This window comes from Pocillopora damicornis, chromosome 3 (assembly GCF_964200805.1).
Source record: "Pocillopora damicornis chromosome 3, jaPocDami1.2, whole genome shotgun sequence".
Lineage (NCBI taxonomy): Eukaryota > Metazoa > Cnidaria > Anthozoa > Scleractinia > Pocilloporidae > Pocillopora > Pocillopora damicornis.
The window spans coordinates 2,869,163-2,886,598 of record NC_142672.1 but is presented as its reverse complement, the minus strand read 5'-3'; the positions used below and the strand labels follow the sequence as shown (position 1 = coordinate 2,886,598).

Sequence of the window (17,436 nt, the reverse complement as noted above, 5' to 3'; positions counted from 1 at the left end):
CAATTGGCCGGAATTGGACACTTGTAATTGGACAGTAAAGCAGCCGATCATACTAAGTCCATTTAGCAAAATTTACCAATCACACAATAACCATATACCCTTCAAAACTGGAGAATTTCTAATCATGAAACTTACTCTCCCACCATTAAAACTTTTCATTGCCACCTCAAAGTCGTGAGTTAACACCAAGTTACTGTACTTTTTACCCGAAGCTTCATGTTAGTTGCAGTGAAATCACTCACATCACTCTAACAAATATTTGAACGTACATGCAGAACTTTTACCATTTCTGATGGGCGCTGTTTCTTTTTTTTTGTTTTGTTTTTTTTTTGTTTTCAATTCACCTTGTTAAGCGCAGATGATACTTATGCGGTCGTTGTTTTATTTCCATCCGTTTTTGGTATGACGACGACTACATTGAATAGTGATGAGTTTTAAAACACACTTAAGTCACATTCGCGCTTGGGGTGGAATAACGCAGATCTGAGGGACAACATAAAATCCTTTATTGTAAGAACCTTTGTCTTACAACGCAGTTACGGATTGCGAATATGGTGCAATTTGTTTCCGAACGCTATTCGTTCGTGTTTGATCTTTTGTATCCTCACCGAAAAAATGTTGATAGTTACCGATCACAGAACATTTGCATTCGAAAGGAATGAAGCTGCTAACATGAATTCCTGAAGGGACCAAAGGAAACTTCGTGTCAGATACGTCAGTTTTGATCAACCGGTATATAGCCTATAACTACAACATAATAGACGAACTGGCTCTCAATTAATTTGGTGAGTAATTTGTAATTATTTTTACAGAGCTACTTCCAGAAGTGGTGGCGAAATAACCGACATGATTTCGCTCTCGCATGGGAGTGAAATATTCTTGAAGGTGGTTTGGCGGGCATACTTTAACAATAACCGACGCAGGTCAACGCATCAACAAAACATTGTTAATTTGCTAGTTTTATAGGAATTAAGTCGTGAATTTCTCGCAGGTGAGAGAATTTTCCTTTATTTTGTTTGGATGGTTCAAGTTTTCGTTAGTTCAAACTTTTAACCTTTTTTCGCACCCCTGATGATTTAGTTTATAAATCCCTTCAAGTGTTTCGCTTACGTTTTTCTAGAATAAACTGGCTGATCTGTGCCTGTAAGATTAAATTTTACTTTCGAGGCTTCTCTTCTTTATGATCTTCAGATTCAAATAAGTATTTTAGTTTCACGGGAAACCAAAAGCGCAACAAGAACGACTTCATAGCTCTGCATGCTCAAAATAACTGAATTCTTTTCTGTTGACTTCAGTTCCTTCATCCAGCGCGCAAACTGGGTGCATGTATTTCTCAAGATTGCCCTATAAGTTCCTCTAAAGCATGTCGTAAAACCAAGAGAAGAACACAAAACTGATAATCAAATTTTTGCCTTGTATAATATCAAGAAGAAAGAACACCCCGAGTTTTATCGGTGTATTTCATTCCATCAGACAGCGAACGTCGACAAAACATTCAAATTGGTGATGTTTTGATAGTTTATGAACAGGAATTATTTCATCTTTTAATTCTTGGCAGGGAACAAGTCTTTTATCATTCTACTGAATAACGAATTTCTGGCCTTTCTCATTGGAAAATTAGACTTTTAAACACGTTACGAATACTTTTATAGTCCGATCTTATCATTTAACTTAATTTTTCATGTTAGAAAACGAACAATGCACAATCTTGTTGTCAAACATTATTTTTCTTCCTTCAATTAATTCAAACGTTTTAATAGATATTTTGCCGTCGCAAAGAAGCATTTTCTGACAGGCTAATAAATTTAAAAGAGCAGAGTGATTTTGAAAATGAACACAGCTAACAAAGGATATATTGATGTCCGGTTATGAAGTGGACTGGATAAGGGTGGAAAAAACGCACCATCACCGGCACTCGTGTATTTTCAATTTTGGATGTATCATTATAAAATCGGCAGTCGTGTATTTTCAGTTTTGGATGTTTCACCTATAAAAATTCATACAGTAAAATCATAAGCTCTGGGGATTATACAAATTGAGGCCTCTCAAGAAGCCAGAGTTGCTCGAGGCGTAGCCTCGAGCAACTCTTACGCATCTTTCGTGCTCTCCAAACTTCCCGCGTGCTTCATATCTCAATGAACGCACTCTGACATATGAACCAATTGTTAGTTTGCATATTTTGCAAAAACGATTTTATTTCTTTCTGTACTTCCTTGACCCTGAAAGACCGACATCTTACTTCAAAGTTACTTTGTTGACGTTCTATGATATTGTGCATGTCTAGGCCATTATAGAACGAGAAATACTTCGCGTTCACACAGTGAAAACGATGTTCGATTCCATCAATCATCACGAGCACGGTAAATATCGTTTGTTAACATAAATAATTTCGCTTTTCAAATGGAGTTAAAACATTTGCATTTAACCAGAAGAAGATAATAGGATATTATTTCTCTTGATTCAACAGAATCAGATATTTTTCCTTCCTCTCCTCTCTACGTGATCTGTTGAAACAGAATGTGACGTGCAAAGCTGAAGGACTGAATTAATAAAAAGGCTGTGTTTTGTTAACAGTACAGAATCAGTGGACTACATCTCCCAAGTAGAGGTGACATTTTCCCAGTCGCAACTATGTTATTGTCATGATCGTGTCTCAGTTGTAAAATAGCTCAGCTGATCTTGATTCTCAGCCAGGTAATTTGGGCTTCATTTGATACTCATGAGGACATTAAAAGAGGGGACATGGATCATATTTAGTCTATTTTGGTCGATCTCGTTTGCTTGGCATTGTAACCGTTAGCACAACCACTTGGAGTATTAGATAATAGCGTCCTCTGAACCTTGAGCTTCGAGTAATACTTCAGCCCTAAGATACACAATGTTATTCCTATAATAAATTTGATAGATGGAGACTTTTCTGCCTTTGCTTTTTTGAAGGTTTCTTTTAATCAATCAGCGACTAAAGTCAGCTATTTTCGTTGGAGCGTCACGACTCCGGTCAGATGAAAAAAAAATTCTCAACTAAGCCAACATGGCAATTTACATAGTAAAATACTCATTTAATTATCTCTTAATCCTGATAAACTGAAACTTTAGTTCGCAGTTAATGTATACAATTGAATGTTTGTTTTATGCGAGCTTTGGAGTACTGATGTTAGAAAAAAGAGCACTATGCGTTGATAAGACGAACGTGATGTTCAAATCTGCTCGATTTTATTTACACGTGATAGCGACCTTTTGACATATAACAGGAATAAATCCGCTTTTTAAATGAATTCAGGATAAACAGATTGAGAGAGATTTTTGTTTTCGGTTTTTGAAGGCTAACATATAGTCAGCCCTGCATGTGAGAGCTTTTTATTCTGTTCCTTTCATTTCCTAGTTTTTACTGCGGGAAACAGAAAACAAACTAAAGTTTTAACCCAATAAAGAGACAGACTTCGATTATAATCTAATTACACTGCCGAATATTTCTAAGTTTTGGACTGAGAATTAAGAATTAAGACATAAAGGAAGGTACGAGTAACAACAGAAGGTGTTTTTAACTATGAAAACAGCCAGCGGAAATAAACAAGAAACTGTTGTATTACAAACGAGACAAAAAAAACTTTTAATAATAAGAAATTCAACAAACAACCGACGCTTCTCATTTTTTCCTGTTCAACTCTCTATAACTTGCCCTAAGGCAACACATATGCTAAGATGATCCAAGGTAAACCATTTTCAAAAGTCAGCAAAAGAAGATTAGTTGAGTTATTTATAAAACAATACCGCCAAACAAGAGAATGTGAATGACATCTTCCTTACAATCATATTCCATGAGGAAGATTCTGAGAATTCGTTGAATTTTGTGATTTTGCTGGTGACAAGATCTTTCTTTTTTATCATTTTTAAGTCGTGTTTATTAATACTTCATCACGCGTTTTTCTAGTACCAGAGATGATATTTCTACGAATAATTTTGCAATTTCAGGTAGGATAATTTCAGAGACGGATCGTGTTATATCGATAAAATTTCGTTTACAAAGCGTGAATAAAGGAATGTTCCAAATGACTTTACTTTGATTTTCACTCCTGTGCTTATCAAGAAAAATTATATCCGTGCCACAAATTGTTTATTGCGAAGTATTCGGTCGTCTGAATGACAAAACATTTTGTCTTACTTCTTACATTCTGTCACAAAGTCCATGACCGTAAGATAGTGCAGAAATATAGTCCTGTTATCCAGAGTTCAGACGTGATCTTCAATAAATGAATGCCAGATACGATTGAGTTTGTGCATGGCCTTAAAAAGAGTTCTTCGAACCTTTTTCAGAGTATTTTTCGCTCCATGAAGACGCTACAGAGAAATTCGCAGAAAGCGACCAATTTATCAACAACTGAAGTAAGCTACTGTATTTCAGTTAGAACGAAACGACTCCGGACAAAATTAGTTAAAAGTGGTAATTTGCATAGCTAAATACTCTTTTAGCTATTTATTATTATACTTAACTTGATCCTGTCAGACTAAAACCGAGCAAATGAAAACTGTTGAAGGTTTATTTTGTACGAGTTTTAGAGCAGTGTGATAAACTATGTGATGATAAAACGAACGTGAATTTCAAATCTATTCGATTTATTAACACGCGGTAACGACCTTTTGTCAGGTAGCGGGAATAACTTTTCTGTTGGGCAAAGGAAGTCAGGATAACAAGTACATTATGATCAAAAAAGATTTCTATTTTCGCTGAATGAAAACTAACGTATATTCCCTACCGCTCATGATAACTTGCATTCTATCATTTCCTGTGTTTTACAGCGGAAAACAAACGTAAACAATATTTTTTTTCTAACCAAGTAAAGAGACTTAAATTGTAATTTCATTAAAGTGGTGAATATTTATAATTGTTTAGAATCAAGATATAAAGGTTGGTACAACTAAGAACAGAATTTGTCTCAAAAATGAAAACAGCCAGAGAAAAACAAATATAAAATTTAGCAGTAACAAATTCCACAGAATGAAATGGCAACCTAGGTCTGAAGGTTATTGAATTCAAGTATTTTTTTGATCCGCTTCGATAATCTTAGCTTCGATAGGGTTAAGCAATTCCAATAATTAACTGATAACCAAGAGTTAAATAGGAAACCCTGTCAGTTAACTCTGTTTCGTATTTTTTGTTTTGTGATTAGTAACTTCCGCTAATTCTGCATAGTTAATAAGTTGTTTCGAGATCTTGTTTTGACGAGAATGCCTTCAAACAACTGGAGGGAAACAAGTAACAGTGTAAGAAGAAAACGAATTATCAATGACAAATTATAATTGTTGGAGGATCTGATCAGCGACTCTTTTCTCCACTTTTCTCGTTTCTTGAAATGTAATTTTTCGTGTCTCATTTTTTTCCTCTTGAGTTTTCTACAATTTGTTCTCAGGCAACGCACACGACAAGATGATCCAATGTAACTCATTTTTCAAAAGTCAAGAAAAGTAGATTAGCTGAGTATTCCAAAAAACAATACTGCCAAACAAGAGAATGTGAAATGTTACTTCCAGTCATGTTAATTATTAACCTTTACATTTCCCTTTTATTAGAAATGATCTTTGCACACGTGCTTGATCACATAATTTCTGAAAGGAATCTTGTCATAGCTATGTAATTTCATTAACAATCATTCGAAAGAAGTATGCTCTAAATGACTTCACTTTTAATTTCACACCAGCGCATTTTAACATTAATTCAAATTTAACGCAACAAATTATTTTTTGCCGAACATTTTCGAAAAATCTGTCGCCAATAAACGACCACAAGAGTTATCCAACAAAAAAGGAGGAAATTTACTGGCTTCAAAATCACAACATTGGATCAAAGTTCTAATTCGAACTAATCTGATCAAGTTTTTCTTACGACGGCCAAAAGCTGAGAAATTCATAATGATTAGAAAAAAACCTTTGACCCACCGCTGTAGAGTCAACAGTAGTAAATCGTATCGTTTATTTAACCAATAATACAATATTAAATTTGATTTTCCTCCAAAAATAAGCTCAAATTCAAGCGCATAGCATATTTTCTTCGAGGCATATCAGTTACATGATAATGCATTTAAACTCAAAATTTAAGGGGTTACCTGGTTGGTGGAATTGATGTCGATCGACCCAATCGGGTTTCATGTCTTATCCTACGCATACGACAGTTAGTCATGTTGTAAACATGTTTTTACGACCGCCAGCTCGAAGGACTTATAAAACACTTGGCTTAGAATTGGTGTAATATTTTACTCTGCTGCTAGCCACTTTAAAAAAGGTACGAGCTCTCTCCACCGGTCTTACATCTGTGGAACGAAGAAAGTTCTCTAGTATCTGTAGAGGTAAATTAGCGCACAATTTCAGGTGATACTGTTGATTCTTTTTTTTACCGTTTTTCCTTTTAGATAGCCGCAAGAACAAGGTAAGAGAATAATTAAGCTCCTCTTATTAAGTGTGGCATGAATTGACCAGCAAATTTCCTTTTCGCGTTTTCTTTCTTATCAGTGAGTCAATTACTATTTTCAAGATCAGATTGGTTTTGAGGTCAGAGAATCACTGTGAACTGCTTCAACTCCTAAGATCCTTCTAAATACCATATCAAGAGATTCATTGGGTGTCATGTTTTGTGTCACTGAAGACAGCAGAAACAAATAAAAAAAACCAGCCCATGTAACCCTTCTGCAAGTAATGTGCTTTGCCAAATTTTCTCTCTATTTACAGTTGAAGGATAAACAACATACACGCTTGTGTGAACATGACGCCCCACATTAAGGTACTTTGGCTGATTTTACCGCTGATTGCTCTTTGCTATGCAGCAAAAAACAGCAGCAGCGGCGGAAAATCTAATGGTTACATGGTAAGTTAATTCTTTCCAAATATATCCCAACATTGTTATCGTTATCATCTTGTCTGATTGTGTCAGTCAGTGTCATTCCAAAAGAGAATGGTGAAGGAGAAATTCACTGAAAACTGAAAACAGAAGAAAGATTGCCCGACACTTTGATTCTTAGAAAGATGAATTTGTCACAACTGATCTTAAAACAAAAAGTAGTTATAATTCTTCCATGAACAAAAGTTATGTGTGTTTTTTTTCTAAACACAGGGCGCTTACCCATATCCACCGCATGGACCCTGTGCTTATGGTACTACTTTTGGCGCGCCAGGGATACCAGGTATTCCCGGGAGCCCAGGACCCGCGGGACCCACGGGCATCGCAGGACCACCCGGTCCTCGTGGTTCTACGGGACCACAAGGGGACAAGGGCGACGCCGGAAAGCCAGGAAACCAAGGCCTTACAGGTCCACAGGGACCTCCAGGAAAAATGGGACCTCAAGGGTCCACAGGCCGACAGGGTCCACGAGGAACCAAAGGTGATACAGGAGATAAAGGAAGCCAGGGAGCCTCAGGCCTCCGGGGACCTCCAGGAGCTCTAGGAAGTAATTGGAAACAATGTGTATTTAAAAATTTAAACGATGGAAAGGACACTGGCTTGATAAAGGTATTTCAGTTTTTCTTTCAATTAATTGCAATTTTACAAAATCGTATTTGACATCACTGCTTGAATAGACGATTCCTATCAAATTTTGACTAAAAGAAGATCGAGTTATGCAGCAAGCTAAAATAATTTTTTCTGTGGTAGAAGAACGAAACTGTGAAGATAAACCCTAAGTAGTTAAAGGATTCGTAAACTGGACTTGATTTAGGACTTATATCGCTCAGAGACATTTTGAATTCATATTGTTCACAGTTAACCATCATTTATTTCTCCAGGAATGCCTTTTCATCAAAAAGTCTGCCAAAACAGCTCTGCGCGTGTTTTGGAGTGGCAACCTCCGCCTCTACGGCTGCCATGGTTGCTGCAGACGATGGTATTTCACCTTAAATGGCGCAGAGTACTCAGCTCCTGCTGCAATTGATGGCGTAGTCTACATGGTACATGGAAATGGCGGCAAAAAGGATTTGCACCGTCCCCGTCATATCGAGGGTGTATGCGAGAAAGTCCACAAAGGTGTTGTGCGCGTGGGATTCTGGGTCGGTAACTGTAAAGGTTACGGATCTGCTGACGCATACACAGGCTGGAACTCAGTGTCCCGGATCTACGTGGAAGAAGTACCACCCCCACAGGCATAATGTCTTGTAACCTACCATGGTTTCATTGCTCAATATCTAACAGCAGAATAAGAACAATAGCACAATCAGGAATCTTAGATTTAACAGTCGGGATAAAATACAGTAAAGTTGTGAAATCGGGCATTTTTAGCTTCTGAACTATATAGAGTGGGGATGCTGCCATGACAACTCGCAAATAAAAAGAAGGTTTTCACTAAAAATCCAGGAGAGTTTGGTGTGTGTTTGGTTATTAGGGCTGAGCTCATTTCAAAGACCTCGTTTATGATGTTTTGACATTTGACCGTTTATCTCAGTGTAGAAAATAAGAGCACCCACGAGTGAGTCCTGCTACAAACTTCTTTCCTGACGGGATTCTTTCCAAAAAATTGAGATTCATGCGTAGAAGAGATTTAAGTCCTGTATATACCGAAAATGTTACGCTTCTGTTGTTACTCCGACATGGAACCGTCCTATATATGTAATAATAGTGGATGTCGAATTATTATTTAAAGGCCAAAAAAAAAAAACAGACAAACAAACAAACAAAAACATTCAAGCTGATAACCTTATTGGCAAATAACTTATATCTGCAAGAGCAACGCGCTCGGATTTCTCTTACTCTCCTTTTATCACCTTTAAAGAATAAAAAAAATCAGGATAATTGTAATAGATTCATTCGTTTGAAAGCTATAAGCTCATCATCCGACAATAGTCGTCTTGTTTGACCAAAAGAATAACCCTTTCCTCTTTCCTTAAGAATTTGAATGGCTCCAGTAACAGACACCTGGTGGAGACGTTATCGTAGTAATGAAACTTATCAGGCTAAATCATAACCATTACAATTTCCTCAGATGTGATTGATCCGTTAGTTGCTTTATTTTCTCTAATTATTATGTACAGATGTAATCGGACAATTGGCCGTAACCGGACACCTATAACCGGACAGTTAAAGCAGCCAATCATACCAAGTCCACTCAGCAAAATCCACCAATCACATAATTAATAACAATAACCATAGTAATAACCACTTACCCTTCAAAACTGGCGAATTTCCAAAATGGAGGAGGTTTTTACCTTAGATAATGAATTCTGAAAGCCCTTTCTCAAATTAATTCATTTGATCTTCTCGGAAATTGAAATGGTTGTGATTATTGTTAACAGTACTTCATATTGTCCAGTTCGGTCTGTAATCATGCTCGTGATTAACAAATCGGACTCCCGCTTTGCGATGGTCAGATTTCGTAATGAATCGTTTGATTAAAGACCAAATGAAACTCTAGTCAGTCCTATTATTATTATTACTAAGTCACAACGTCTAATATTTTAAACTTCAAATGTGTACGCTAGCGAAAAATTATGGGCGAACTGTAGTAAGCCTTCCACATCTCAGCAAGCAAAACCCAAGATTTCATCTTAAAGGTACTCCACACGAAGAGGAGGAGGGTTTTTATTGCTTCTGAAATTGTTGTAATATTACATCTGTGACTTCGACTGGGCAAAAATAATTAGGCATAATGGGCATCACTTACTGACCCAGTTATGGAACGTGAGGCGTGTGTTCAAGTTTGATTATTTTATTTAGAATAAAATATCTTGCGATATACGTGTAGTTGTTGTTAAAGTTCTTTGATTGTCAATAATAGAAGGCATTTCACAATCAAATACTTTGAAATATAGTGGATATAACCTAGATTGCCACAAGCTGACTAACCATAATTGTGATGAAATTCAATAAAACTGTAATAATCTGATCAATTTATATTCATGTCTATCTGGCTTACACAATGTCGAAGACGAGCTTTGATGCGCTCGCCTTTTCTCTGCATTTCGTGAACTTTAAACGGATATTTTACCTCGACATTGACGAGATCATGAAAACTTACTCTCCCACCATAAAAACGTTTCATTGCCACTTCAAGGTCGCATCACTGTAACAAATAGTTGAACGTAAATTCAGAATCTTTACTATTTCTGATGAGCGCTGTTTTTTTCGTTTTCAATTCACTTTTTTAAGCACAGATTATACCCAATGAACTCAATTATGTTCAAAATAGGTACTTATGCGGTCGATATTTCATTTCCATCCGTTTTTGGTATGACGACGTGAACATTGAATGGTGATAAGTTTTAAAACACACTAAAGTCACATTCGCGCTCGGGGTGGAATAACACAGATCTGAGGGACAACATAAATAAATTTTTCACCATACGGACCGACCCTATGCCGGTAAATAACATATCTATTTTTTTAAAAAACTTCACGAAATTCTTTCCGAAAGAACCCGAATGATTTAGGGTTGTAAAGACGTCAAAATCTTCCATAAACTAAACACTTTTTGAGCGAGTAAATGGTAGTTAAAATACCTTTATCATTACCATTTCATTTGCGTAATGATAAAGGTGATTTAAAAGGCTTCCAAACAAATTTTGAAACATTATTTTGACAAGTATCTGTCTCAATCTGACACCTGTCAATTAGAGAGCGCGTATGAAAAAAAGAAAGCGCATGTACACTTTTAAAAAACAACGAACTCTCACGACAATGTTTTCTGTTCCTTAAGTAAACGGCGAGGAAAGTAATTGTAAGTAAATTCAAATTTTTTGTTTTGAAGTTGTGAGAGTTTACTCGTTTGTTTGCTGCAATGGCGCGTATAAATCTGGTCTTTCCTCCACGAAAACTAAATTCGAATGATACACTCCAACGAGACACAAGGGGATTTAATGCAGCCTTTTCTCATTGAATTCCTTCAGTTTACAATACAAATGTCCAAATTGAACGGATTTAGAAGGACCATGACTTAACGAGAGCGTATATTTGTTGTAGAACTGAAATTAAAACTTCGCTCGCTCTTTCACTACGAACAAATTGTTAGAGAAAATTCAGATATTAAATGAAAAAAAGTTCCATCGATTAGTTCAACTGTAACCAAATGCCTCACGTTTTAACTTTCTGAGTACTTTTTTTGAACGATTAAAATTAATTGCAGAAGGTTTTTAGGCCACCTGTCAACCAAAGTACTGACACTATTGCTTATACAAATTCATTCTGAAACCAATATTTTTCTGTCAACCAAAGTGATTTGAGAGAGAGAAAAGGGAGGATTAATAAGTTATTTATCTTCTTGAGGTAGTGACCAACGTCTTTGCTTAAAAATACTGCCTAGCCGGGAAAAACGAGATATATTTATGAAAAATGGCAACGACTCACGAAAGCGTTACCGTGGCCCGTGGGCAGAGATAGGAAAATACTGACCGGGTAAAGAACCAATTCAGATTGCAGGATTCGTTACCGTGCCCTCTGAAAAAAAATAAACAATGTTATTCCTATGATAAATTTGATAGATGGAGACTTTTCTGCCTTTCCTTTTTTGAAAGTTTCTTTTGGAGTACTGATGTTAGAAAAAAGAGGACTGGTAATAAGAAATTCAGCAAACAACAGGCACGTCACATTTTTTCCTGTTGAGCTCTCTACAACTTGCCCTCAGACAACACATATGCTAAGATGATCCAAGATCTTGTTTTGACGAGAATGCCTTCAACAACTGGAGGGAAACAAGTAACAGTGTAAGAAGAAAACGAATTATCACTGACAAATTATGATTGATGGAGGATCCAGTTCGTGACTCTTTTCTCCACTTTTCCAGTTGTTAGGAATGTTATTTTCGCGTCTCATATTTTTCCTCTTGAGCTTTCTACGATTTGTTCTCGGGTAACGCACACGATAAGATGATACAATGTAACTCATTTTTCAAAAGTCAGGAAAGTAGATTAGCTGAGTATTCCATAAAACAATACTGCCAAACAAGAGAATGTGAAATGTTACTTCCAGTCGTGTTAATTATTAATCTTTAAGTTTTCCTTTTACTAGAAATGATCTCTGTGTAGTATTTCCCTCTGCTGCCACTCTAAAAGGGTACCAGCTCTCCCCGCTAGTCTTACATTTTGAGGAACGAAGAAAGTTATCTTGCAGTTGTAGAGGTAAATTAGCGTACAATTTCAGGTGATACTGTTGATAAGAGCTCCCTCTCCTCAAAGGTTTACCTGAACAGCTTTTCTTGTTAACTGTGGCGTGAATTGATAAGCAAATTTTCTTTTCGCGTTTTTTCTCTTATCAGTCAGTCCATTGCTATTTTCAAGATCAAATTGGTTTTGAGGCCAGAGAATCGCTGTGAACTGCTACAACTCCTAAGATCCTTCTTGCAATACCAAATCAAGAGAACCATTGGGTGTCATGTTTTGTGTTACTGATGAAAGCAGAAACAAATCGAAAAAACCAACTCTTGTAATCCTTCTGCAGTTAATGTACTTTGTCTTATTTTCTCTTTATTTACAGTTGAAGGATAAACTTCATACTAGCTGGTGTGAACATGACGCCCAACATTAAGGTGTTTTGGCTGGTTTTACCGCTGATTGCTCTTTGCTATGCAGCAAAAAACAGCAGCAGCGGCGGAAAATCTAATGGTTACATGGTAAGTTTATTCTTTCCAAATATATCCCAACATTGACATTGTCATCATTTCGTCTGATTGTGTCAGTCAGTGTCATTCCAGAAGAGAATGGTAAAGGAGAAATTCACTGTAAACTACAAACAGAAGGAAGATTGCCCGACCCTTCGATTCTCAGAAAGATGAATTTGTGACAAAAAAAAAAAAATGGAAATGGCGCCAAAAAGGATTTATACCGCCCACGTCATATCGAGGGTGTGTGCGAGATAGTCCTCAAAGGTGTTGTGCGCGTTGGATTCTGGGTCGGTAACTGTAATAGTTACGGATCTGCTAACGCACACACAGGCTGGAACTCAGTGTCCCGGATCTACGTGGAAGAAGTACCACCCCCACAGGCATAATGTCGTATACTACCATGGTTTCATTTCTCAATATCTAACAGCAGAATAAGAACAATAGCACAATCAGGAACCTTAGATTTAACAGTCGGGATAAATTACAGCAAAGTTGTGAAATCGGACATTTTAAGGTTGCGCCTTTGAACTATGTAGAGTGGGTTGTAAGACTGTTTAGTACAATCTTTATGACATGGCAAAGGCTGCTAGCACAATCCATGGCAATCTTGGAAGGTAGACTAGGTAAGGAGAGGGTGGCCAGAGAGGTTTTATTTTTCCATCTAAAACCTCAGGATATCTCGGTCACTTTCGCTGTAACAGTTTTATCAAAACCAATGTAACCATTAACGATACATCCGGATACATCATTCATGTGTACGTTGATTTGCGATAAGATTATTCGCATCAGTCTCGAAACAGAGTTAAAGACTTAAAACAGACGGATGGAGATCAATTTTTCAAAAAGGGCTGCTTCACTGCACGATAGATTTAAATATAAATTTCTTCACGTTTAATCTTATTTATCTTTATTGCAAAAAGAGTTGATTGCTTCAGATCCGAGTCAGAGAACATTTGCATTCAAAAGGAGAGAAGCCACCAACATGAATTGTAGAAAGACCCAAAGTAAACTTTTGTGGCAGATATGTCAGTTTTGATCAACATAGAGCTATTAACAACAATGTTATAAACGAACTGGTAGGAACAAGAACCTGGGCTTATGAAAATATTGTGAAAAACAAATCGTCTCACAAGTAGTAGTGTTGGGTAGTGTTCATTGTATTGAAAGATTTTCACCGGTTTTGATATTCTCAATCATTCAGCTCTCAATTTACTCGATAAGTGAACTTTAACACTGCTCTGCTATTCCCGGAACAATTATGGAAAAATAGCCGACGGTTTTTCGCTCTGGTAAGAGTGGGAAACATTCCTGACTAAGGTATGGCGGGTGCACCTCAACGATGAGAAACGTTAAAAGTATGGAATTGAGCCGCACGTTACTTTCAGGTGAGAGAATTTTCCTCCATAATGTTCGCACGGTTTGTTTATGCACAAGCTTGTCGCATATATGAAACAAACTTTTATCTGATGTTGATTTTCCGATGAAATCTCACACGTTTTGTAAGAGTTTAGACTGATTTTTTGACAGTCTACATGTTCCTCACTGACGCAAGGCCAATTGCTCAAAGATGAGATCTGCGCACCGATAGACCAAAATATTTTCAAATACGTTTTGATGAACTCTGCAAAAATCGCTTCAGACTTAGTACTCTTCTTGTCGCATCGAGGACGACTTTATTAATTCTTTCCTACGTAGTAACCGCGTTTTTTCGTCTAAGGCCTCTTTACTTTAATTTATGCAGTTCTGTCTGCAAGCGTGTGTACTTTAGTATCATCTGACAACAAAACTACGAAAATAATCGAAATATTTATCAAAGTTGACCACATAGCTATGCAATATAAAGAAATTTCTCTCTTTTGCTTTTTTCCTGATCCGGCTAAAAAAAACAAGGCTTCGTCAAAGTCTAAGTATTGCATTTATTTCTCTGGATTGCTTGAAACATTCTTTTCAAATATGTTCGTTGAACTAAAGTGATTGATCAAATTTGTTTGTCAGATTACGTGCCATGTGTAATCAAGAAGAATTAAGAAGAAAGAATACTCTAAGTGTTTACTACAGTAGTGAATTTTATTTGTATAGTAAACGACGACACATTCAAATTAGCTTCAGTTTGACAGTTTGTTAACAGGAATTATTTCGCTTTTGAAATTGATTTGCCTGAACCAAGTCTTTTATCAGTCTGCCAGCCACAGAATTTCTTGCTTTTCCTTTTGAAAAAAACTAGACTTAAAACATATCTGATCTAATCATTTAACTTCGTTTTTCAGGTCGTACCATCACAGGAACGACGTAGAGTGTACTTGTCAAATTTTAATGACACGAACTGAATTAGTGACTTTAATTTCTAAATCACTTTTTAGAGACATTTTACTGACACTCAGAAATTATTCGTGATAAGAAAGCGAGAGACAAGAGAAACTGATTTACACTGCACCCAAGGAAATTAATCATTTTGGGTCTGAATGATTCTTTTTAGCTTCGTTTTGAACGGAAACATTTCTTGAACGAGAGAAGCTGAATGCTGTACAATTATTTATACGGTAGAGGTACATACTGGACACGAATGAAAGAATACTTACGCTCTTTAATTTTGCGGTTAACACATATTTGAATCGAATTCTTTTGTGGTCACGGTCTCGTGAACTTCCCAGCTTACCCCATCTCGGGGGAAGCATATGTTCTTCAAAGGAAAAAATCATGTGTCTAAATCCCGCAAATTGCATAGCGGAGTTTATTTAAAATAAAGTCAAATTTTGAAATCTTCGAATGGCGAAAGAAAAATTCTCTTTGTTTTAAAAAATATATTTCGCCTCCTCACATCGAGTTCTTTGTCGCATTTTCAAGAAATTTTGAAGAGCTCTACCAAGGAAAAAATCGACTTTAATAGGTAGGATTTACGAAAGATCATATAAATTGTTTATGAGAAGACATGTATTTCAATTTTAAATGGTCTGACTGAGGTTTACTTCATAGAGCTGAAGGCTGAGAAATGTGATTGCCCCAAGAAGAAAAGAAAAAATAAATAAACCATTAGGAAAAGGGTTTGAAATTGAAAAGTAAGTATTTCTATTTCAGTCCTATTAAGTATATCTTCATAAAACTACACTTCAGAGAGTTAGTTCAAAAAAGCTGGCTGATTTTGTCTTGGTTTCAGTTTGCATTTTTTGTCTTTCACTGGCCCTATAGAAGGATATGCCGTTTAGAAAATCAATATTTTTTTCACGCAGAATTCCTGAATGGATTTCATAGTAATATCAACCTAATTTCCTCGTCCCGCTGCAGGAGGATTGAAAAGTTTTCCACTTTCATTCAAGTTCATAGTGAGAGCAGTTTTTTTAGTTAAAAGATGAGTTTGCTTTAATCAACAGCTCGGTTTTATCAGGGATCTCCCAAAACAAGTTACGACCATACAATGTAATTTAACAAACAGCTGTGCTTAAGAGAATGAAAACTTTCCCGTATCGTTTGTGTTTTGTTTCTTGATCTTGTTCTGACAGGAATCGGCTCTAAACAAACAACGAAAGAAATCGGCATGCAATGTGGGACGTAAAAGAGCTCTGAGCACAAATTAGGGGCTTAGAAGGATCTGGTAAATAAGTTTTTTTTTTTATCCATCTTTTCCTGTATTCAACAAAGTTAAACTTGATTCTCACTTTCTCATTTGGTTTAGCTTCCTCCAGTTTCCTGTCAGGCAGCAAAAGGGCTGAAATACTCCAAGGTAAATAAATTCACGAGCAATAACAAGTCTGTTCGTTCAATTTTCCACATAACTCTTTCACTGAACAGCGCAATGGGAATGTAGTTTTATACTCCATCAAATTCCATGTCGATGAAATTAACTAAACGTTGATCTTAATCTAATCAAGCTTTTTCTCTATAGGAATTTAATTAACCAACTTTTCTTCTCTAAGTTGATTCTCTGCACGAGCACACAATCCTCTATAACCTGTGATTAAGCTGCACAACCAAGATAGTAAAAACAACAACAACGAAAAAACAATTCTATTGCCGTCACTAAATCAATTTTACAAGAGGTCATAAAAACAGCGCTTTTGACTTGATAATGCTGCTTTTTATAAGGAATTACTTTTCAAGAATTACAATTTTTTTAGCTCTATATGGCAGATTTAGGCTTATTGTTAGCGAAACTGTGAGCGTTGAAGGCCATTTGTTTGATATTGATATCATCTGAGCAGCTAATCTATTCAGCAGAACTTTTTGTGTTCACCTCTTTCGAACAATACAATTTCCTTATTTGAACATATTTTGGAAAGAAGAACAGGATGTATCAAGGGAAAAAAAGAGGAAAATATGTCGTTTATTTCAAAACCAGAACTCTCAATAAATAGAGATTATGTTTTATGGAGATTAAGATATGGATTTCACAATTACGCCCCTCCAATCATATAAGTCCGACTGAGTTCTTGTTTCACAGCGCAGATATACGATCGCTCAAAGAACATTAATCAAAACTGACTTTAAAGCCTAAAACATATCAAAGAAAGATGCAAAGATCAAATCAATAGTAACATAAAATATCAAGTTCATTCCCTTTCCAAGACGAACACTCTAGCAACTAACATTATATATTTTCTTTCAAATTTTTAACGTGGCAATACTGCTTGTCATGTATTTATTTATTGGTTCTTGAAAGCGTTTATGAGAATGTTAGCGCACTTAAGCACAACATATATGAAGCGATGTAATTGGTCAACTTGATAGTAATCAACCAATCACAATTCATGTCTTATTTTATACGTCCGTCAGTTTATCATGTCCAGAACGTGTTTTCACGAAACTTCGTCAGCAACATCAATAAAAGAAAGATGTTCCTTAACTTTTGTATTATTTTATCTCTGTAATAGCC

At 36.3% G+C, this 17,436-nt stretch overlaps 1 protein-coding gene across 2 annotated transcripts; it reads left to right on the top strand.

Annotated features, from left to right (window-relative positions):
* Positions 1 to 6,217: 6,217 nt before the first annotated feature.
* Positions 6,218 to 8,330, top strand: LOC149047828 (uncharacterized). 2 transcript variants are annotated; one of them, XM_089200957.1, is made up of 4 exons: positions 6,218 to 6,341; positions 6,721 to 6,856; positions 7,103 to 7,498; positions 7,771 to 8,330. In XM_089200957.1, exons 2-4 carry the CDS (start codon positions 6,755 to 6,757, stop codon positions 8,128 to 8,130), a joined length of 858 nt encoding a protein of 285 aa, XP_089057083.1. In that variant the 5' UTR covers positions 6,218 to 6,341; positions 6,721 to 6,754; the 3' UTR covers positions 8,131 to 8,330. The 2 variants fall into 2 exon arrangements, with proteins under 2 accessions (XP_089057083.1, XP_089057084.1); XM_089200958.1 differs by having other exon boundaries at positions 6,246 to 6,421.
* The last annotated feature ends 9,106 nt before the right edge of the window (positions 8,331 to 17,436 follow it).